The sequence below is a fragment of the Dunckerocampus dactyliophorus genome, chromosome 2 (assembly GCF_027744805.1).
Source record: "Dunckerocampus dactyliophorus isolate RoL2022-P2 chromosome 2, RoL_Ddac_1.1, whole genome shotgun sequence".
Taxonomy (NCBI): domain Eukaryota; kingdom Metazoa; phylum Chordata; class Actinopteri; order Syngnathiformes; family Syngnathidae; genus Dunckerocampus; species Dunckerocampus dactyliophorus.
In genome coordinates, this window is record NC_072820.1 from 6,086,167 (window position 1) to 6,110,199 (window position 24,033).

At 41.5% G+C, this 24,033-nt stretch overlaps 1 protein-coding gene across 3 annotated transcripts in view; it reads right to left on the reverse strand.

Annotated features, from left to right (window-relative positions):
- LOC129168718 (low-density lipoprotein receptor-related protein 8-like) overlaps positions 1-24,033 on the reverse strand; it is a 108,078-nt gene that overhangs the window by 24,237 nt on the left and 59,808 nt on the right. For 2 of the 3 annotated variants that reach the window (XM_054754319.1, XM_054754310.1), the window contains exons 4-7: positions 22,795-22,920; positions 14,645-15,031; positions 10,488-10,610; positions 10,226-10,348 (exon numbers count right to left, since the gene is read on the reverse strand). In XM_054754319.1, coding sequence (XP_054610294.1) covers positions 10,226-10,348; positions 10,488-10,610; positions 14,645-15,031; positions 22,795-22,920 — 759 coding nt within the window. The remainder of the gene's footprint in view (positions 1-10,225; positions 10,349-10,487; positions 10,611-14,644; positions 15,032-22,794; positions 22,921-24,033) is intronic. The other variant, XM_054754330.1, reaches the window with a different exon arrangement.

Here is a 24,033-nt window from a genome sequence, read left to right on the forward strand (position 1 = left end):
CATCAGATGTTCTTGAAGATGAAATCAAAGAGAGGCAACATCGCGCTCAGGTTCGTCATGCGATAAGAGCACAGACGATGGAGGCTGCGAGCGGAGATCCTCAGATGGCAGCTAAGGAGCAAGGCAGGAGATCTAACTGATGCGCTGCTTATAAATTGAGCCTCATTAAATGGAAGAGGCAAAAACAAGAAGATGTAACAGAATGAATGTCTGGCTACGAATATTTTCTTTTCTTTTCTTCACACAAAACACAGTTTTGATTAGGTTTTTCACTGCAGTGACACAATAAAACAGTAAATACATGGAAAGGGACCATTGATGGGAACCGGGGGTAACGTTCCAACGTTCCAATGTTCCAGTTTTTAAATTTCGATTCCTAGCTTCTTCTGGATTCCTCTGACCGTTAGGAGACCTCGGGAAAGACCCGGGACATTTTGGAGAGATTATGTCTCTCAACTAGTCAGGGAATGCGTCAGGATCTGGTCAGGGAGAAGGAAGACTGGGTTTCTCTGCCTCGTGACCCGACCCCGGATAATGAATGGCTGAATGGATTCCTAGTTTTGATGCTTAATCGGCCGACCGGAAGAAATGGCAGCCATTCGGGCCGGGCTTCAGGCACTATATCCAGGCTGCTGGAGGCCCGGTTTCAGCGCCACTTCCCCGGAACACCTTGCCGTTATGGTCGGGCTCCACGTACTATTTCTTGGCTGCATGAAGCTCCTTCCACGCTGCACTTCCCTGCCTTTCATGTATGTTTTTTCCTAAATTAAGCATTTTCAAGCATAAAAATGGCTAAATGAACTAAGATACAAATATAAGGCATTCAGAAGATTCATTCAAATATGCTGTGAATGAGATGTAGTATTCTACACTGGTCAGTAATCTTACTGAAATGTTCAATGAGACACACAAGCACCAGACTTGATTGCCAGGAACTGCAGTAACTCACCAACAACTCTAAACCCCCATGTCACTTTCTGTCCACCTGCCACTCACCTTCCCTAGGGAACACATTTATAGCAACAAACACGAGCACCAGTCTTATTTCTGTCTTAAATGGCTTATTTACTCTTATTATGTCTACAATATTGGGTAATAAGAGTGTAAAGGTGACTATAGGCGTTTTATTTCATGTATAGAGGGCTCTAATGATGTTTAAAAACATATTAAGAAGGCCATAAACAGGTTTCTATGTACTAACTGTAAAAATTTTTGCGAAAATTCGTCACTTACCAGCAATAAATGTGGGTTTACTGTATAACACCATCTCAACATGCTTTGAACAAAAGCTGAACGGATACTAAACATATGGTAGTACCTCTGTTTTCATTCTGAATTAGTTCCAAAAGGTTTGACGAAAACCAAATCGAGTACATTTTTCCCATAGGAAATCATGTAAATCCAATTAATCCGTTCCAGAAACCTAAAAATATGGAAAAAAATACATTTAATACATAATAATTATAGTTTTACACACAGAAAACAATGTAAAACAACTATAAATGTCAAATGGTCTGTATTGTGGATGCATTTTTTGGGACAAAAATTGTCTACGAAAACAAAATCATTCCATAGCTGGGGTGTACAAAAACCTAGGTTTGACTGTAGTACCTCACAATACCTACTTTTGCCCGTGGATACGTGTCATTAAGAGAGTAGAGATGAGCTGATTATGTACCATGTAGTGGAAATGGGGCATATTGCATCCATGGAATGTTTACAACCTCCATGAACTAGGAAGTAGAATACTAATGAACAAACAAATGGACAAACAAATACAAATATGACCACTCTTCCAGATGAGCTGAATGAGTTCTATGCCCGCTTTGACACCCAAACTCCTGATGAGCAGAGAGGGTGGCTAGACTTGGGGAGCACACAGGACTCACCTCTCATGGTGACATCAGCTGATGTGCGCAGGGTTCTGAACAAAACAAACCCACGAAAAGCAGCAACATCTCAGGACGTGCACTTCGGGTTTGCTCATCAGAGCTAGCTGATGTGCTTGCTGACATATTTAACCTGTCGCTTGCACAAGCATCTGTACCGACCTGCTTTAAGTCCACCACCATAGTCAATACAGATAAGACTAAAGAGATGATCATCGACCCAAGAACAAGGGAAAAGGAGCCGCATAGACCCCTGTTTATTGATGAGACTGAGGTGGAGAGGGTGAAAACCTTCAAGTTCCTTGGCACGCACATCAGCGAGGACCTCACCTGGTCTCACAACACCCAACAAATTCTGAAGAAGTCCCAAAGGAGACTGTACTTCCTGAGAAGACTGAGGAAATTTGGCATGTCCACCACAATCCTGAGTTGCTTCTACAGATGCACTATCGAAAGTGTCCTTACCGCCTCCATCACTGTTTGGTACGGTAACTGTACAACACGTGATAGGAAGGCACTCCAGCGGGTGATCAAGACCTCACAGAACATTGTTGGGGCAGCCCTCCCCTCACTGGAAGACATTTATAAAACTAGAGTCCTACGCAGAACACACAACCTCATCAAGGACAGCACACATCCACAACACTCATTATTCACACTCCTACCGTCAGGCAGACGCTACAAGAGTTTGAAGTCCAGGACCACAAGGCTGGCAAACAGCTTTTACCCACAGGCCATCAGGCTTCTCAACGAAGCACTCACACACGCCGCACGCAACACACACTCATAGCACTTTATTTATTTATTTATTTATTTGTATATTTATTTGTATTGATGTCTCTTCTGTCGTTGTTGCTTAATTTATTGGTATTTATGTTTCTTATGTTCTTATTCTTTCTTGTGTTTTCTTTCTTTTCTTGGGAGAATGAACAGAATAAGATTTTTATTGCATAATATAACTGCCGTTTTACCATGCACATGACAATAAAACTCTCTTGAATCTTGAATCTTGAATCTCTTGAATTTTTCCCCCACGTCTGTGTTCAGCTCAATGACCCCAACACCTACTCGACATACAAGCATCCTTCCCACTATTACTTTATAAACCAAACCAAGTTCAGTGAATGGTTAGTGAAAATCCCGTAGGCAGCCATGGTGAAACCAAAGACCAGACCGATCCAAAAAAACCCCCCAAAAACCCAAAGAAACCCTTCATCATTTAGTTCCATGCAGCATTCAGGCTTTACACAAACAAATATGCACCGCTGCACAATAAACGGCTGACAACTGCACAGGGTTGATAAAGACAAAATGGATTAAAGTACTAAAGAAACAACACTCCAAATTGGAGACCATGAATATTTAACATTGCCAACAGCTTTCTTCATTCACCACCCACTGATCTTTATTTGTTACCCACTCAACCAGTCATTGAAAGCAGGGTTTCAGCCAGTGCATTAGCAGGAGTCTATAGAAACCTTGTTCTAAGGTTATACTGCAATGGGCAGTTTACATCCAATTTGCATTGCACCTATTTTGACATTTTACTCAGCTGTGTGTTCATGCAGGTAACGGACACTTGATTAAGTACACTACTTTAAACTCTAAAGAAGTCCAAAACAATAATTTATCAGAAGATGGATGGATGGATGGATGGATGGATGGATGGATGGATGGATGGATAGACGGAGTTCTTGTATCTCATTAAATTGTGCCACTGTATGTGAGTTTTGGAAAGGGTCAGGAAAATAGAAGTGAGGAATATGATGAATTTATCTTTCAGGGAATTGCACAATACAATTGCTATTTTAATCAGATTAATCACAGTTACAAATTAATTAATCATGATTAATCACCACTCGCAACTATGTCTGAAATATGCTGAACATTTCAATCACACTTTAATTTTTTATGAGCAATGTTATTATGAGCAATTAGGGGTTGCGTTCAAAGATACCACGTCATTTAAGTTGAATTCACATGTCTTGAGTGTATTTTCTGGGATTTCTGAGCATACTTAAATGCAGCACACTGTACTTCCGCATTACTCGATTACCCGCATTAGAGTTACTCAGGCTACGGTCATACTGCAGAGTATGATGCCCGATTCTGATTTCTTTATAAAATCAGATTTTTTTATGTGGTCGTTCATATTACCAAAAACATGCGACTTGTCAATGTGAACGCAAAGCGTCAGGGCATTGACGTGCATGCGGAAAAGCACGACGTGCATGGTGATGTTTTCAGGTCAGAATAAAGGTATAAAAGAGCGTCAGACTGTGGGGACGCCGTGCCTCCATCTGCCGTCATTACAGAGAAGCGTGGCTTTGCGTATGCATTAGTTACACCAAAAATGTTTACGTAATTAATTAAATAAATTAGCGCTAGCCCTGCGAATGGCTGGCGACCAGTCCAGTGTGTACCGCGCCTGTTGCCCGAAGTCAGCTGGGATAGGCTCCAGCATAACCCCGCGACCCTAATAAGGAGAAGCGGTATAGAAAATCAATGGATGGATGGAAATTAGCCCTATTAACACGCTATTTTTGACAGTCCTAAAAAAAAAACAACCCACACATCCTCATCTTATCTTTGCGTACTGAAAATAGAACCAGTTTTAATATCAGAATAATCTGCATGGAGCCTTTATTTCGCTTCTAAGGCTAAATGATGCATGTTTTGTGATTAAAGTAGTCTACTTTGTGTTGTATACATCAAGTGCCAGCAGACCTTAAGCCGAGCAATAGGCGACGTTATATTCCCATCTCTAACTCACATGGCTGAGTGACAGTCATCTGCCATTCAGGCCTCCTGCACTCCTCTTGAAAATGAAGTGCGGACAGATGAAAAGCAAGATTCAGTAATTGCTCTTTCTTGGAATTGGAAGAGTTACAGGAGGAATACGACATGTATTTTCCTCACAACTCCATCAAGTGCGGCCGTGATTTAGAGGTCACTTTTCTTTCCCCGTGGGCCAACATCCTCTGCCTTCTCTCTCCGCCTCCACCTTCAGCTCTTTTTCACCATGACAACCCATTATGTCGCGGCCATTTTTAAGAGATTTTCCCAGTGAAAGCATGAAGCGAGAGAGCAATGTTAACAATCGACGGGCATGCAAAGTAGTGAGTCTGTACTGTACAGGCCATTATTTCTAATGAGATGGGAAATACATAAAACTGCGTGCCGGAGCGTGGAGAGAAATGCATTGCATTTATTTTTTCTGATGTACGTCGAATGGTGTAAATGCAGGCACGGGTTTGTGTTGGTTTCGGTGCAGTGTTAAGAGCCTTGTGAGTGTGTTTGTGTTGTTTGTGGCAGTTGGAGGAACATCTTCAAAACAAACGGTTGAGAGAGCAGAGCAACGAGTGTGTGTACACTTTTTTTTAATGATCAGAGAACAAAAAGGAGTTAGAGGACAGAGGGAGGGAGATGCAAGGTCGCTGAAAGAAAAAAAAAAGAATGGGTGCCAAATGAAATAAAAACACTCCAATACCACCTTTTTTTGGTAATTTGTAATTAGCTTCCCTGGCAGAGGTCAGCATTCCTTCCTTAACATGATTTTCTGGTGAGGAGTAATTTCTAATTGAGCTTTCAGCCTCAAGAGTAAAAGAGTAATGAGTAAAAGCATTAGCCTCTTTCACAGAGAAATCCTGCAAAATTGGTGCATCGTAGATGGAACAGTCGACATTTATTCACCAGTCCGTATCACACAGAATCCAGTGAAGCGGAACATTTACACAAATAACAATAACACAGTCATCCTTTGTTTTTTAAACTGGTTCCAGACCCGACTTTGATAAGTGGAGTTCCGTGAAGTAGGGTTCCTTATTTAAAAATGGAAAATTTGTTGGAGAGTTTGTTGTTAATGTTCTTTTACTTCCCGTTACTTCCTGCGGTGGTTATTTTCAGTGTATCATCAGGGACAATCAGTGTAACATTACTGACCACCTCGTGACCAGCGTAGAATACTACATATCCAAACATGTCTTTCAATGCATTTTCTGAATGCCTTACATTTGTATTTTAGTTCGTTTAGCCACTTTTATGCTTCAAAATGCTCAATTTAGGCCAAAAATATGTACAGTGTTCACTCGTTTATCGCGCGGGATAGGTTCCCAAAACAACCCGCAAAAAGTCAAATCCGCAAAATAGATGACTTTATTTGTTTACAATTATTATATATGTTTTAAGACTGTAAAACCACTCACAGTACACTTTATACACTTTTGTCAGGCGGGCATTAACATTTTCAACCTGTGCACTAATACTGAAGTTCTTCCCTGTCTCTCACACCCCCCCTGACAGTTCACCGCACTACTATTACACTTGTATTACCCAGTATAGCAGACATAATAATAGAAAATAAGACATCTTTGACATAAGATCTCATCAATGTAACGTTACTGACACCTGAAGTGGAGAATACTGCCGCTGTTTGACGTTAAGGAGGGGTTCAGTATGCACTTCAATCGCTTTATTACCAAGCAGAGAACACATAGTCAGTGAACATTCACACAGGAGTTGCTGTCGGCCACTTTCTACACTGCTAACCTGCTGCTAGCACTCAGCTATAGTCAACTTTCACTAGCGTCACTTCCCAGGCCCAACTTCTTAAAGGCCGGCACAAGTCACAGATACTGTATTACACTTCGTATTGCGTCTGAATACTGAATTCTAAATACTTTGAGTGTATTTTTGTTCATTTTGCCATTTTTATGCTTGAAAATGCTGAATTTGGGCCAGTAATATGTACAATTTGCTTAAATATGCATTTATTTGGACTAATAATACTGTAGGCCGTATTCAACCATGAAACAGAAATCATTTATTAATTAATACATTTTTGAAAAACCCCAACAGAGTGACGAAGCAACAATAAAACATAAAATGTACAGCATACATACAGCGAAATGACGTGACGCGGCCCCCTGCGAGTGCTGCTACAGTAGCAGTAGCTTCTACAGTCAACTTTCTTAAAATCCGGCCTCCAAACTAACAGTGAGGTGAACATAAATATGTGCTCTTAAGACATTACTGAGATTACATTAGGCAAGCAGTGTAGTTTATGTACACGCGTACCACCGCTAGCTGCTTTGAAGGGTGATTGTGGCCACACAGCAGGGGAAGTACTGTTGTAGCGCATGCCTGAGGACCAGGCTAAAGGCTAAACTGTGACTCCGATTCCATCTGTTCTATCAATCATCTTACATTATTATTCATTAGTGGTGGTGAAATATACATTTTTATAACTTAAAATGTGTTTAGTAAGTGTGCAAGGCATATTTAGCACTTAAACCTGGATTATGCGTCTGTGTATTTAGCTTGTTAGCTTCCTTCACTGTGGGTGAACATTGGCAATTGACGAGCAATGCGGAGGGTTCCGCAGCTAATAATTACAACGGTCACTTTTTATTGCAAATGCTGATCCCAAACGTCAACATCAAGCTAGGAGGATGGTTTAGAGTGGGAGAAGCGAACTGTGTGTCAAAAATCGACATTTTTATGGATGGCTCAGTTACTCGTGGCTTTAGAAGAGTGTGCTGGCCAGCAGAATCACACCCAAGTTCAACACGGTACGAATGACCTAATGTCAGTACGCCCTAACACACAAGCAGCATCCTGCCTTTGATGACTGTCATACTACCCCCAAAGCTCATAAATTGCCAGGCCAACTTTTTCTCCCTATTTTGTATTGGTGCCATTTATAGAAAACAGCAAGACAGGAAAAAGGGATGAAAGAGACATTTTTTTTCTACTGCTGCCTTTGTTCACCAACTCTTCTTGATGAAGAGATGAAGTCAAGTATAGAGTCAGCGAGCAGGATGTAGAACAGGGAGATTATCACACAGCAAAAGACGTTTCCCTCCTGTTTGAAAGTAATGAGAACAAGCAGGCTCTTGTTGTGATCAGCCAGGCTTCCTCTAATTGGAGTGTGCGTCTGAAGGCTTTGAGGTAACGGGAGAGATGTACTGCAGGTGCAGTTAGTAGAGGCAAAGGCAAACACGATGATGCTACATAATGTGTTGAAATTCATTTACTGCAGTAAATGTTGTTGTTTTTTTTACTATGCAGGGCTGGAGAGGGACGCTCTGCTGACACACATTAACAAATAGTTGTATGGTTCCAACATCTGGTTCCAAAATCTAAGACCGCAAGCATCTACAAACTGTGTTAACGCATGCGAATACAAATTACAGACAGTAGTGTGGGACGTATCAATTATTTTTGTACCATTCATTGTGAACATCAGTAAAAATGAGCCATACTGAGCTTTCTTCCATGTTGTGCTCGGTGACAGTGGAGCTGTGGTCGCTTTCATGTCGTCCACCAATACTGGTAATGGAATGGGAACAAGAATTTTTTTTCCCCGCTCACACACACATGCTTTTCTTGTACGAACACAAAATGCTGGATGTTTTCCATTGTTGTCATTTGTTTACTATATCACACACCTCTACTGTGCTGTATTTCTTGGTGAGTTACACCCTATGGCACTGTTATTTTGTCACACGGTTTACAGTAAGAAGCTGATGGAGCTAAAATGAAATTTCACCTGCTTGTCATTTATATCATGTCCATGTTCCTGTTTACTCTGCCCGGTGTGGGTGCAGCGTGTCCAGCATTGTACAATGTGTGTTTATTTTGTGGCTCGAAATAAGCAGTCAATCAATCAATGTCAATTGCAATGCCAGCGTGTAAGGTTTAGGTGTGCTTAACCCAAATTAGTACAGCAAGCATTTTTTAGGTTTAATTGCATATAGCTTGCAATTACTAGTTATTAAGACAACAATCATTAACAATGATTACACATACATGTGTCTGTGTTCAGATCAAATGGGCACACAGCTGTACCGAACCGAAAGCTCCGGACTGATCTTCCATTCTGTACACATTTCAAGCGAGGGACAGGAAGTGTACATTTGGCGTTGCTATGCACCTCCACAACTAGTGTGGCTAAAAGTGGACTACATTTTGGAATAGATTTAAAAAAAAAAAAAAATACTATTTTTTTAAATTATTTATTTGTATTTATTTTGTTATTTTATTTAGTATTCTTATTTTTTTTATTATGTTAAAATTGTATTTATTAAAGAATTACCCGCCAGCTGATTGCAAATTCTTTTTCATGCTTCATTTTAAAAATCATTCAACACAAAAGCATTCGGCAGTGATGCACCTCCACATTTTAATTTTAATTTTAATTTTAATTTTTTGGAGAATTAGCTGCCAGCAGATTGCAAATGAATGTCCATGCTTCATTTTCAAAATGATTAAAGACAAAACTAAGCAGTTTTATGTTCTGCATTTGTACCCTTACTGTACTGTAAATGAACCGAAGCGTGGCCTTCATACTGAGGTACGTATTGAACCATGACGACGACATACCGTTAGACCACTATAACAATCAATAGTTTTGGTAAAATGAATTGGAAACTATGATGCACAATAATATAGTCAGATAGTCTAATGTACTGTAGTGTCTAAAATAATTCAGAATGAAGAATGAAGACCTGAAAGGTAAAGAGATAAAGACTAACAAATATAGCAGTTGTCATTACATACTGTTATCCATGACAGTTGATACATACGTCCTATTCCTGAGAACTCACTAATGTTACCAAAACACCTTTTCACCCACTAAATTATGGAGGTTGACTAAAGCCTAGGTCACAACCGGTTGTATGGGCCCCTACGGCCGGTCTACGTGCAAAAAAAAACACACGTGTGACGTAATGATTTTTGAGCCGCAGAAGTTCTCTGTCATGTCTTGTTTTTCAGGTTGCAAGACAAACTTATGCACTTTGTGTGTTTTCATGTGTCATCCGCACGGCCAACGTGTCTTTTGTACGTTTTGCTGGTGTCAGGTTTGGGCAAAACGTACATTTTTTTCGTACATAGCACTTTCGGACTCCTATGTGTGTCGAGTGCCACACGTGCACCCCGCATTTCAATTAGGGCGGCCAACGCATGTTCAGATATTTTGTACGTCCTCCATGCGTCGAGATCTTACTCCTTCACGGTCACCACAACTACAGTACGTTTTCCACGAACGATTTTGGCCATGCAAGCTAATAACCCGGAGCAAACTAGCCTGTGTTTCTGATATTTTAGTGATCCAAATCTGCATTCTGCACCACTGATTTGTGTTACTGCCAATGTGCAAGGAGGACAGCTACGTGGCAATGCACTAGCTACTGCAGTGCATTTCAGAACATGCTGTATCAGCATGGAAAGACACCACTTGTATTTTTATGTCTAAAAATCCAAGGTAAACAGAATATTTTGTAAACAGTGGACAGCAAAAAGTACCCAACTATGCAAAGAGAGCATCCTCTTACCACACTCTTTCTTGGGCTCGTCTGATCGGTCCTTGCAGTCCTTGACAGAGTCGCACACTTTGGAACTATCGATACACTCCCCGTTCTTACACTGGAACTTCAGGGGTCCCTCACATTTGGTGGCTGCAACATTTAAGCAAAACATCAACCTAGAAACTATGCTAGAAAAACAGTTAAGACAATAGAGAAGATGCATTCAAAGTGACCCATTCATTTAAAAGACAGGAACCAAGTGCAGAAGTTGCTAAGACAAAGAACCCACCGTTGACGCAGCCTGATTCATCACTGTGGTCGGGACAGTCGTTGACCTTATTACACTGCTTGGTGCCATGGATGCAAGACCCATCACCACACTGGAACTCATCAGGACGGCACGTCAGGAGGGCTGTGTGAGAATACAGTTTTAATCGTCTTTCATCCTTTCAGGAGGAACATGGGTAGAATTCAGAAGCAAGACCTTTTGTTTTCATCAGTACATCTTTAAATTCAAGCAGTGGCAATAGCATCGGCATAAACACTAACTCAACATGAGTGGTGTTTGGCTGGCCCACAAATATAATGGGAGGCATTGCTCCTTCTAGTATTAACCAGTGTAGCATCAAAATGATGAAATGATGAATGATTCAACTTAATTTCAAATATAATTACGACAAATTCTTGCTTATCAGGGGTGTCCAAAGTGTACATTCTGAAAATATAATTCACGAGAAACGAGAAAATGTTGTAATTCTATGAGAATAAAGTAATACTTAAAAAAAAACAATATCATTTTAGTAGCATAAAGTTTAAATACTAAAGAAAAAAGATGGAAGTCCAGACTTCCCGGTCTCAAGCCACCTCTTCCAGTTCCACCGGGAGGACACCACGGTGTTCCCAGGCCAACTTGTGAGACACAATCCCTCCAGCGTGTCCTAGGCTTTCTCCCGGCTGGGCATGCCCAGAACACCTCACCAGAAAGGCGTGCGGGTGGCATCTGGACACCTCAACTGGTTCCTCTCGATGTGAAGGAGCAGCGGCTTTACTCTGAGCTCCTCCCGGATGACCGAGCTTCTTACCTTATCTCTTATATCTGTTATATTGTTATACTGTTATATACCCTGTACTGTATACTGACCTCCTGTGGTGTCCTATAGCTTGACAGGCTTGTTGTGAGTGCACTGATAGCTTGTGATTGGCTCCTGCCGAGCTACTGTTCTAAACAATTATTAGTAGTTCTGAAGTAAAGAAGATGTCACGAGATTAGGATTTAGCCATAAATTAGCTGAACTGCTGTATAAACCGGAAAGCTCAAAGTTTAAGAAAAAATTAGCGGCTTATAAAGCAGAATTTATTGTAAGCCCGTAAGCGTATTATGAGGAAAATAATATCATTTCGGTAGCACAGAGTTTAAATATTAAAGAAAAAATGCGTTATTTTTCTTAAGTTGTAATATGAGAAACAAACAAGACAAAAACAAGTTGTAATTTTTGGCAAATTAGATTTGGCAAAATGTTATAATATTATGCAAAAAAAGTAATAATATTCTGGGACTAAAGTCATAATATTGCAAAAAGAAAATTGATGAAGATTATTTAAGCATAAAGTCTAAATATTTGGAAATAAAAATAAAAAAAACAGCAAAAATTGTGAAAAAAAGAGCTGAGACCAAGATTGATAATAATAATATCACCTCTATCACAAAGCTGAGATGCAGTTTTTTCTTGAAACATATATCACTTCTTAACATATCTATGTACATGCGCTGCTTTACAAAATATCAAAGTGGTCCTTGCATCCTTTCATTTTTCACTAAGTGGCCCTCTCTGGAAAAAGTCTGGACACTTCTGATTTAATGAATGGTCATCACACAAAACAAACAAAATATGGCTCGCAAATCTCACCAACTTCTCGTTTTGAATCGCGCTAAAAAGTAATGAAGTGTGTCACAATGTGAGTAGGACAGAGGGAACAGAATGAAGACAACACAGCCACACTTTTCAGTGTAATGTGTTTCTCTGAATATGAACGTACAGAATATACAGCCGCCTTGTTGTCAACACAATAACGAATGCAAGTGGGTTGGCTCATCTTCTGAAATTGAGCAGGCAGTAAATGTGATGTCTTAATAGGAAATCTACCCTCAGAAGAGTTAGTGAAAACAGAAAAAGACAAGTGTCCCGGTCTGTTCCTCTCCATCCATCTCGTTTAAATGCCCATCAAATGACACCAGAATGGAAGCAGTGACTTGAAGTGTGTGCAGAACATCGTCCTAATGGCATGTACAGTATCTCAGCTTCACACTCTGCCTTGTGAGACAACAGCTTCAGGGCTCCCCCTAGCCCCGGACAGCTATTAAAAAAAAACAAAAACAGCTTTATCGCAAAGCCCTCATCTTCACACTATGCTTATTTACACATTCTATATTAGACTGCGCTTGCCTGCAGACAGGGAATGTGCTAAATGACAAAATAGCACCTCAGATAAAAGGGGAGGAGAGCTTGTTGGCATGCTTTTTTGCTCTCCAGTCAATGAGAAAAGGCTTCTGGGAGTAAAACTGCATGACGCTAATGGGAAATAAAACTGACCTTCATGAAACCATGCAATAGGAGACCACGAAACTGTTTAGTTATCACTGTTCCATTTTCATAGGAGCAGATCCATTCACATGTTCAAGGACACCATTGTGAAACCATGACAACACATGACCTGTTTTACTGAATGACACATGGCGTCCAGAAAAAAGGCCACCTAAAAAGACCATGTATCTAATCTTTGGTTCGACAGCAGACAGCATAAACGGATATGTATTCATCCGTTTCCTATACCTGGGGTGCCCAAAGTGCGGCTGAGGCGGCCATAAAGAAATAACATCATAATTACGAGGAAAGAAGAAAATTGAAGTAGTTGGAAATTTTTTTAAAAAACAGCAAAAATTTAAAAAAAAAACAGCTGTAATTTTACGAGAATAAAGTCAAAATAGAATATATCCATCCATCCATTTTCTTCCGCTTATCTGGGTCCGGGTCGTGGAGGCAGCAGTCTCAGTAGGGAAGTCCAGACTTCCCGGTCTCCAGCCACCTTTTCCAGTTCCACCGGGAGGACACCAAGGTGTTCCAAGGCCAGCTGTGACACATAATCCCTCCAGTGTGTCCTCGGTCTGCCCCAGGGCCTTCTCCCGGCTGGGCATGCCCGGAACACCTCACCAGGGAGGCAACTGGGACTAGATGCCCGAGCCACCTCAACTGGCTCCTCTCGATGTGAAGGAGCAGCTGTTCTACTCTGAGCCCCTCCCGGATGACCGAGCTCCTCACCTTATTTCTTAGGATGAGTCCAGCCACCCTACGAAGGAAACTAATTTCCGCCACTTGTATCTGCGATCTCGTTCTTCCGGTCACAACCCAAAGCTCATGACCATAGGTGAGGGTGGGAACATAGATGGACTGACATGAGAACTTTGCCTTCCGGCTCAGCTCTCTCTTCACCACGACGGTCCAGTACAGGGACAGCATTACTGCAGACGCTGCGCCATTCCGCCTGTCGACCTCACGCTCCAACCTCCCCTCACTCGTGACCAAGACCCAACATACTTGAACTCCCAACTCCCAATCCACCCTTTTCCGAATGAGAACCATGGCCTCGGATTTAGAGGTGCCGAGTCTCATTCCTTCACACTCAGCTGCAAACTGCCGCAGTAAACGCTGAAAGTCACAGCCCGACGAGGCCATCAGGACCACATCGTCTGCAAATAGCAGAGAAGAGATCCATAATGGTCTCCCTCGATGACTTGACTGCGCCTGGAAATTCTTTCAATCAAAATAGAATAGAATATAAAATAAAATATAAAACAATCTAAAACAGAGAAAAAAGTTGTATTCTAAAGAGAAAAAATTAACTTTTATGAGAATACACTCGTAACATGTATGAGGAAAAATAATGTCATTTTAGTAGCGTAGAGTTGAAATATTGAAGAAAATATAGTATATTTGTTAAGTTGTAATATTATGAAAAACAAACAAAATAAAGTTGTCATTTCTGGAAAATTAGGTTGGGGAAAAAGTCATAATATTGCGAGATTATTTAAAAAGAAAGTTGAACTATTTGGAAAATAAAAAAAAAAAACAACATGAAAAATTGCCAATTTCATACTAATAATATGCTTTTCTCCGATATCACAAAGTTGTGATGCAGTTTTTTTTCTTGAAATATATATAACTTCTTAGCATATGCTTTACAAAATATCAAAGTCACCCTTGCATCCTTTCATTTTTCACTATGTGGCCCTCGCTGGAAAAAGTTTGAACACCCCAGTTTGTCGTCAATAAGGTCACGGGTAAGTTGGAGCCTATCCCAGCTGACTTCAGGCAAGAGGTCGCCAGCCCTTGACACCACAGAGCATGAACGAGAGTGCTAACTAATAAACAGCATAAGAATGAAACTCACGGCAGTCAGACTCATCAGACTTGTCCTTGCAGTCGGGATCGCCGTCACATTTCCAGCTCAGTCTTACACACTCTCCGTTAGCACAGCGGAACTCCTCCGCAGTGCAGTTGGCCCTGCGGTTAGCCAGATGGACGCCATCTACACCACAGCGTTCCGGCCCCTCGTCTGAACTATCTGCACAGTCGGGGTCTCCGTCGCAACTCCACATGAGCGGCACACACTCGGAGGTGTTACAGCGCAGGTGGTTGGGCCCGCAGGTCAGAGGCGAAGTACACTTGAGCTCATCGCTGCCGTCGCCGCAGTCGTCGTCACCGTCACACACGTAGACGGCGGCCAAACACTTGCGGTTTGCACACATGAACTCACCAGTAGGGCAGGCTTTGGCGTCTGGAGGAACAACAGAGAGAACAAAACATTTGTAGAGACAGCAAGTGAGGCAAGGGTCTTGAATCCATTATTGGACACAACAAAAGAGAATCAAAAGAGAATCAATACGGGGGTTGAAGTGTGTGTCTGCCCATTTCCAACATACTAATTAGGTCACACATAGGAGTAATTCTAACACTTACAATGTTGTTTTTCCAACCACTTCAGTCCAGACTGAAATGTAATTGCAACTACAACAACACGCTGTTTACTGAGATTAAATAAGCATGAAATTGGTATAGGTGATTAATATGGGGCTTGGATAAAACATGGCTCATATTCACCTCCAAAATGTGCACTATATTTTGAAACATGATTCTAAAACCATAAAAATAAGGTACCTAGCCTAATGTTTAGATTTATCACAAGTTAGAATGATGGCAGACTGTATAAAATGACCACGTGGATTAAAACATAATATACTGATATTGGATCAATTTCCTTTTTAAAAGGGTTTTATTAAAAATGAACTGCAAGACACACATGCAGTATACTTTGGTTACTAAATATACACAGTAATCCCTAGTTTATCACAGTTAATTGGTTCCAGACCCGACCATGATAATTGAATTTCTGCGAAGTAGGATTCCTTCTTTATAGATGGGATATTTTCGTAGTTAGAGCAGGGCAAACCTGTCTACGATCTTCTAAAGACAGTTTTTAACCTTATGGCCGCACCGCACGGTGGTCTAGTGGTTAGCATGTTGGCCATCACAGGAACAGGAAACAGCCTGGAGATCGGGAAGACCTGGGTTCGATTCTCCCTTGGGCATTTCTGTGTGGATTTTGCATGTTCTCCTCGTGTGCGCATGGGTTTTCTCCGGGTACTCCGGCTTCCTCCCACATTCCCAAAAACATGCAGGTGAGGTTAATTGGCGACTCTAAATTGTCCATAGGTATGAATGTGAGTGTGAATGGTTGTCTATATGTGCCCTGCACATATAGGCTCATATAGGCTCCAGCATGCCCCCGCGAACCTAATGAGGATGAAGCGTATAGAAAATGGATGGATGGAATATAGTAGATATAAGAGAAAATAAGAAGACTATATGTATAAAATATATACTGTATATAAAATAATAGGGTTGAGCGAGTACACCACTATCTGTATCTGTATCTCTATCTGTATCTGTTCACCCATCTAAAGTATCCATATTGGTATCTGTACTCGGAGTGGGCGGGGTATAAACCGGAAGTGGGCGTGGTTTAAACAGAAATGGGTAGCGCTTAAATGTGTGGTCTGTGTGAAGTTGGTGATTCATGCAAACATCCACTGATGGCAAAGAGGGAAATAATCAGTCAGCCTTGTTCACTGCATTTTTCTCAAAAGCACCGCGTTCAGTACTACAAGCAAAGTTCTCCAACTGACTTTATATCACCAGCCAAATTATAAGCAAGCAGATGAAAAAAAAACCCACAACCCGGCAGTGACTGACGTACGAGCCGTATACAGCTGTCTTGTGAGATGCGGCACGTACGTTACAAAACAAGCTTAAGAATGCAACGTGCATACTGCAACGTATTGAGAGGGGTGTAATATTTGACCACGCTTATGTACATAATGTAGTATGTATGTAATGTAGTATGATAGCCATACAGCCATACAGAATGTTTGATGCAGCTCTGCAGGTGTACCTAATGTTGTGACCAGTCAATGCCTGTAATTGTTACCACTGTCTGTGTACTTCCAACTGAAAATTAACAAAATTTGCATGCCTGTTTTATGATGACTTCATGGAATAAGACAAAAATATATTTTAAGGAAAAAAGCGGTCATGCTACCCCAATTGAGTTGCATTAGTGACTGACGCAAGACAAGCCTGCACAGCGCTGTCTTGTCAAACGCACCACGTACTTTATGAAACAAGCTTACCAAGTATCTTTAGATACAAACCGAAATAGAGGCGAGCTGAGGAAAACCTAATGAAGTGGAGGCAATGGCCAACGCCACACGAGCCCTTTTTCACCGTGTACGTGAATGAGGCACCGATCAACCCCTCTGTGGCTCCAGCCTGCACAGTCTATCTCGGGAGGGGCGGTTGCTGCCTGTGACTGGCCAATCACAGAGCGTGAAGAGTGAATACATAACGAGGATTTTCTTTCATCACGATTATGGTTAATGACGAGATGTGCTTGTTTCATGCTCGTATTTGGCAAAAATGCGTTATCCGTAACGGATACTCGTTTAGAATGAGTATCCGGCTCATCCCTAATAAATAACACTTGTGTTCGTGTGTGTTGCATTAAATGTCTTCCAGATGTGTGGACAGGCACTGACGTCGGGAGTTCAGAGTTGAGTTTTTGCTGGATTACGGCCACAACAGTGCCTCGTGTGTTGTTCGATCATTTACACCTGCAATAAAAGACTGTTATTCTGGCGATCAAGTCTGTTGCTTGTCTCACTGAACAATGACACCTAGTGGCCAATGTAGAATTCTCCATCTTAATTCCCTTGTATTTTTATGCTTGACGATACTTACAGTAATTTAGGCAGAAAATACATAAAAATTGCTTCAATATACAAAAAAAAGATCTGCTTCTGTGTATGCGTGCAAAAATAGGCTGTTAATTTTTTATCTGCACACGCACAAAACCCTTGAGTATGAGGATGACGGAATATTTTGGATGTGTCCACTGTGCTGTCAGAGTTGAGGTCCACAGGAACCACAGCCTTGACCCAATACAAGCCAGGACACTGCAAAGTGCACGCACACATTGGCAGCTTGAATAAACACTACCTATAAATAGCTACTGTATCTTCCCTTTGGATTACAACAGTGCCTCAACACCAAACTCTCTTTTGTGACCTACAGCAGTACGACTCACTTGAGTACTCAGTGGCCATTACTGTATTATTTCATCAAAGTTGAGTGTGTCTTCACACGTCATTTTCAACTTGAGGTTAAAGGGTGCCATTTATTTGTATAAACTGCAGCCAATCCCAGCTGACTTTGGGAGAGAGGTACAGCCATCACATAGCACATATAGACCAACAACCATTTGCAGTCACATTCACACCTTAGTCTCCAACTGGAGAATACCTTCATCAACTGGTTGTTATGTTGTTGTTTTTAAATGCAAATTTGTGATGTTATCGCTGATAAACTGCTCGGTGTCTGCAGCCTTGAGGACTACTTTAGTCCACCGTGGCGGACATAGACAGTGCTTGCCAGTTCAATCCCATCATAGAACCTTGCCTGGGAAATACAGTAACTCAGTAGATGACCTTTACTGTGATGCCTCACACACCTCAACGTCTCTATGCCTTGTTGGTCTAGGGGTGTGATTCTTGTTCTGGGTGTGAGACGAGACATCCCATGTTAAAATCCCGTTGTTTAACTCCCAGGATTTACCAGATAGACCTCCATGTCAGACCACTCTGCTTTTCACGACCCGACGACAAAATGGACGTCACATTTCAGTGCATCCATTTTTTCCACAGCTTATATTGTAAGAGTCAGCACAGGCTGAAGCCCATCCCAGCTGATTTACAGAGAAAATGGGGTACAAACTGTACTGATCACCAGTCAATCACAGGCTTATTGTCAAGTGAAGAGTACAACATTAACTTATTACAAAGGGCTCGTGATCAAATTATGTTATTATTACCTATTATTATTATGATTATTAAGTAAATTCCAATGTATAAGCCGCTACTTTTTTCCTTCAACTTTGAACCCTGCGGCTAAAAGCAGCGGTGCGGCTAGTTTATGGCTAAATTCTAATCGTGCCATCTCCTTCACTTCAGAACTACTACTAATTATTTAAATACTGTGCCACTTGCAGTCAGCAAGGAAACAGTACCTCTTTCTTTGGCAGGAGCCAATCACGAGCTATCAGTGCACTCCATGATGGGAAAACTTTAAAAGATTTGTTTTTTTCCCCATTTTTGTACATGTTTGTATATTTCTCACAAATACATTTGGAGTGTTAAGTTGCTATGTGATAAGTTTAGTATTATTTGTAAGATGTCAGTGAGTCAGACTGTTATATTGAGTAATGACCTCCTGCAATTTCCAATGGGTTGACAAGCTCACCGTGAGTTTTTTCATAGCTCATGATTGGCTCCTGTCAAATAAAGAGCTGCCTGGTCCCCACAGACTCGTGTACGCCACAATATGCCACTTTATGATGTGGACATGTGCAGTTTATACACCGGTGCAGCTTATATATGTACACATTAGTGTTTTTCCTCTAAATTTTGTGGGTGCGGCTTATACACCAGAATTTACGGTCTTATCAAAATTAGGACAAATTGATAACTGCACACGATTAAACACATATAAACAAAAAAGAAATCACATATCCAAACTAATTCCTAAGTGTTTCCATTAGATTTAGGGCTGTGGATACCCTTGAACATTATTCTGGCATCTCATGCAGACACACTAACTAAAGTAATGTTGATCCGAGAAAACTTCCTCTGGCGAGAGGCTCAATTTTACTGAATACATCATTGAGCATGTGGATGACTCAATTAGCAGAATGCCTCTGTGCAACACCATCTTTTAAATCTACAACTGACTTTGGGCTCACTAAATTTCTTCTAACTGCGACGAGTGCTGGGGCTTGTTCAGTTTAGGAGTGTAACCTCAGTATGCACAAGGCCCTTGGGTAAACACAAGCCAAAAAAATAATAAATATCTTGCTGGCAGTGAGAAGGATTAAGGCCAAGCACACATAAGAAAGGCACCAAGAATAAACTTAACTTGAGTGAGTTTTCATGTAAATTCATGGAAGCAAATTAGGTGGGTTCGCTGCTAGCTGCTATTCAAACTTGGCCAACAGATCTAAACCTTTTGCTATGAGCACAAAGACCTACTTCTCTGCAATATTGTCCACAAACCTGTCTAAATCTGTGTTAGTGAGCATTATAATTCTTCAACCTCACAGGTGAGGCATATCAAGATGCTGATTAGACAGAATGATTACTACACAGATATGCCTTAGGCTGACCACAATAAAAGGCCTCTCCAAAATGTGCAGCTTTACTGTACTGTATTACTGTATCGAGTTGATCAGGTGGTTGATTGTCGTCTATGGAATGTCGGTCCACTCCTCTTCAATGGCTGTGCGACGTTGCTGGATATTGGCAAGAACTGTCGTATTTAGTTGGTTTCAGACCAGACCGCCATAAGTGGATTTCCGTGAAACAGGATTCAATATTAATAAATGGAATATTTTTGTGGTGAGACCATAGAAAACCTGTTTATGACCTTCTATTATTAGAGCCCTGTAGACATGAAATAACACCCCTACAGTCACATTTACACTTGTATTGTTCTTTGTTTACACTACATTGCGCAAGACTGATGCGCAGGCTACGGGATCACTGCAGGGACATGAGAGACAGCCGCTGCTCATAGCATATAGCAAACTACCAACCTAACTAAACTTAAGAAACTGTTTCAAACAGAGTGGGGAAGAAGGACAAAGTAAGAACCCAAAACATACCACTTCCACACAGAATGGGAGGATAACTTTTTTCCACTATGTCATGTCGGACATCCCATGTCTGACTTAATGCACTGTTGTATTTAAGGTACTGTAATGTCTCATCAATGTAACATTACTGACGCCTCAGTGACCAGAATACCACATGGCTTGTCTTTCAATATTTTTTTGACTAATAGTCCATAGCCAACCACGAAACAGCCATGTTTGGGATGCTCTGAACCGGCGTGCAGTCATGCCTCGCTACATCGCGGTTCGAACATCGCTCCTTCACGCTATTGTGGTTTTCCAAAAATGAATTGACTGCAAAAATAAGTAAATAATGGTAAATATGCTGGCCATGCAACAACTGGGATGTTTTGAGCCGCATACTGAAAAATTAAAGGGTGTGGGCGGCTGTGTATATATATATATATATATATATATATATATATATATATATATATAATATTAATATATAGGCTATGTAACGGCAAAGCTTTGTGTTATTATTAGTAATTAGTATCAACATTTCAACTTTTTCTCATCACATTATGCCAATGTTATTTTTACAATGTGACAGAGGTCAATAAAAAACAAGTCACGGGATGCAAATGGCCCCTGGGCCGTACGTTGGACACCCCTGCTTTTATAACTCTTTGTCAGGGTTAAGCGCATGACGTGAACATCAACTCTGTGAGCAACCACAATACTGACAATTTATCTTGTTAGTCTCCTACCATGTAAGCAAACAATGGCAATTAAAGAGAAAAGGGGAGTGTTACTGCAGCTGAAACTAAGTGACACATTACAACAGTCATTTTTATTGCAAAAGTTGATCTGAAATCGGAGGACATGGCATTATATAGAGTTGTACTGTATATACACAGGAAATAATGTACTACAAGCAATTGATTTTGGTGTTTGGTTCAGGCATCCTTGCCTGGGCAAAAGAAATATTGTAATGGCCCGATGTCTGTGAATGAACCTCATGTTCCTGTGCTATTTGCTTGAGTTAGAGGAGAAGAAGACAGAGTGGGGACATGCCATCCCTCCGACACACAGCCGCAGATATCCGCTGACGAGGAGTTCGCCATGAAGAGAGAGGCAGTGTCTCACTGCTGCAGCTCATGTTTTGCTGCCAACAGTTCCTTTAAGTATAAGACATCTGAAACGTCTGAGTTAAAAAATGTCCACAACTTGGGTCACCTCTTGTCATTGAGGGGTAATGGTGGGGCCTGCAGCCAAACCAATCGAAAACCACTGCCACAAGCCAACCAGTCACAGCCTTTACGGTCTGCTTCGCCAGTGAAAGGTTAAGATTTTTTCAGAGCTGCATGTCACGCTACGAAAGAGGGTTTGCAGGGGGAAGAGTGAGCCTATGTAGCGTACGCTGGTGCCTCAACACAGGAGCATAATCCTGGTTTCAGAGACTGCACTGAAAACTGAAACAGGCAAACTGCAACAAAATGCGTACCTGGAGAGCAGCGAAGTGACAAAATGCATACCAAGTAGTCAAAATTCATACATATTGGCAGATCTGCAGTTAAATTAAAAGCGTTTCTCTCTGGTATTAACAGTTGAGAAATAATTCAATTTGTTTTCCCTTGAGGTCAGTTCATGTATTGTACACCAGACATAAGTTGCTGTTCAAAGCAGTCACCGTGTGAACACCCACACAAACACAAACTCACTTTTGAAAGCAAATACCTGCATCATGTCAGATTATTTTATTCCCTATGTGTATTTTCCTGCCACATGCCATTTTGCAGGATGTTCAAAGTCTAAACACCACACCCCCGACAGCCTCAATCTATTCCACTTGACGTGAAGTGGCACGGGGGAGAGGCTGATTCTTCACGGTGTCTCAGAAGTAGGCCAACGATGGTCCCTGCAGGAGGGTGAGGGGCGGGGCAAGCTGATGACAGAATCGTCTTATTGGCTGGTGCGGCAGTGATGTCAGGTATAATGGCTCCCATGCCCCCTTCAGAAGACTTCTGGCTTGAAGTGTGATGACAGAAGCCCTTAAACCTCAACAGAACACTTGGAAAAAGGCCCTGCATCAAAGGGGGCTTTGTTGTCGAGTGCAACAAGTTTGGAACCAAATTCATATCAAATCCTTCCAATTAGAGAGTCATACTTCACTGTTGTGTCCTCTGGGTAATGAATGGGCCTCTACAAATCCGACATTGTCACGTTGAAACAGCAAGCGATTCTAATTGCATTGGGCGTCCAGTTGAAGCTAAAATAGTTTATGCAGGAAAAAAAGTCAGCAAAATTGGCAAACTCACCAGATGCACAGTCTTCCTCGTCCGCCCCGTTCTCGCAATCCCTCTCCCCGTCACACCTCCATGACAATGAGACACACTTATTGGATCCCCCACAGTCGAATTTCTCTGGTGGGCAAGTCTGTTTGCCTGTGGGTGAGTGATGAAAGCAATGGGAAGATTACTGCTGTGTTTTTTTAGTAGTATAAATACAAAAACTATATAGAAAACACCACAGCACACACACACAGCAAGGATCACCCTCATAATGCAGCTAAAACTCCAACTCTGCAGTATAATGATGCAAAATAAATGTTTTTGAGGAAGAAGTACACATTTGGCGGTAAATCAAAAGGACAACCCAGCCCCCTCCTCATTTCCCTGCCAATCTGTTCTCTTCGGCAGCGGGTGGGAATGATCCAGATTACAGACTGTTATTATGAAGCGTGTTGTTAATTATACATTTACTGTGGAACCTTAAGCACAATGAAATCAAAAGGTTCTGATGACTTCACATTATATTTTTAAATCTCAGCATGTGTGACGCACACAAAATGTATGGTCACATTTGGGAAATGTATTTTATTTTGTTTGAGTATAACAGGGACATTGTAATTGTTTTGGGTCATTATTCTTGTAAGCAAAATTGCACTTCCATTGGAACAACTTGTTTTGTTGAATACCTCATAATTAATGGGACATTCCTAGTTTCGCCACTAGGGGGCCGTGCAGCGATTCTCTCTCGCAAAGGACTGACGTAACTTCCTCATTCTGCTGAGGAGGCTTAATGGAAAAGACACCGCTTGCACGTCTCACTTATTTATCCCTGTTTTAACAGGCCATTACACCCTCCACAACCAGCGGAACTATAATCTCGTTCATGGGTTCTCATACTGAGACCTGTAACAGATTTTTGGGGGCTCGTCCGGGATCGGCGCCATCTCATGGTTGGAGTGGAACGTCGATCCAGTGATTACTGAACCAGTGGGCCAACGTGTTGCACCACCAGAGCGAGGAGCTACGAGAGTCAAGGGCGTCTGACAGTTGACAGAGCGAGTGACTTCAAGAGCTGAGGGCGTCTTGGCTGGTGTTCATAATGGCAGACAACGAGAGGAAGGAGCTGACGTGGACAATCAAAAGGAAGCTGTTCCAACTGTCTTCAGCAGAGCTGTCACAGCTGGTGACGGTCATCCCACACGCCTCGGAGCAAGCTAAGTCGGACAAACATGATGATGAAAGCTGTACTGATTATGTATATGCATA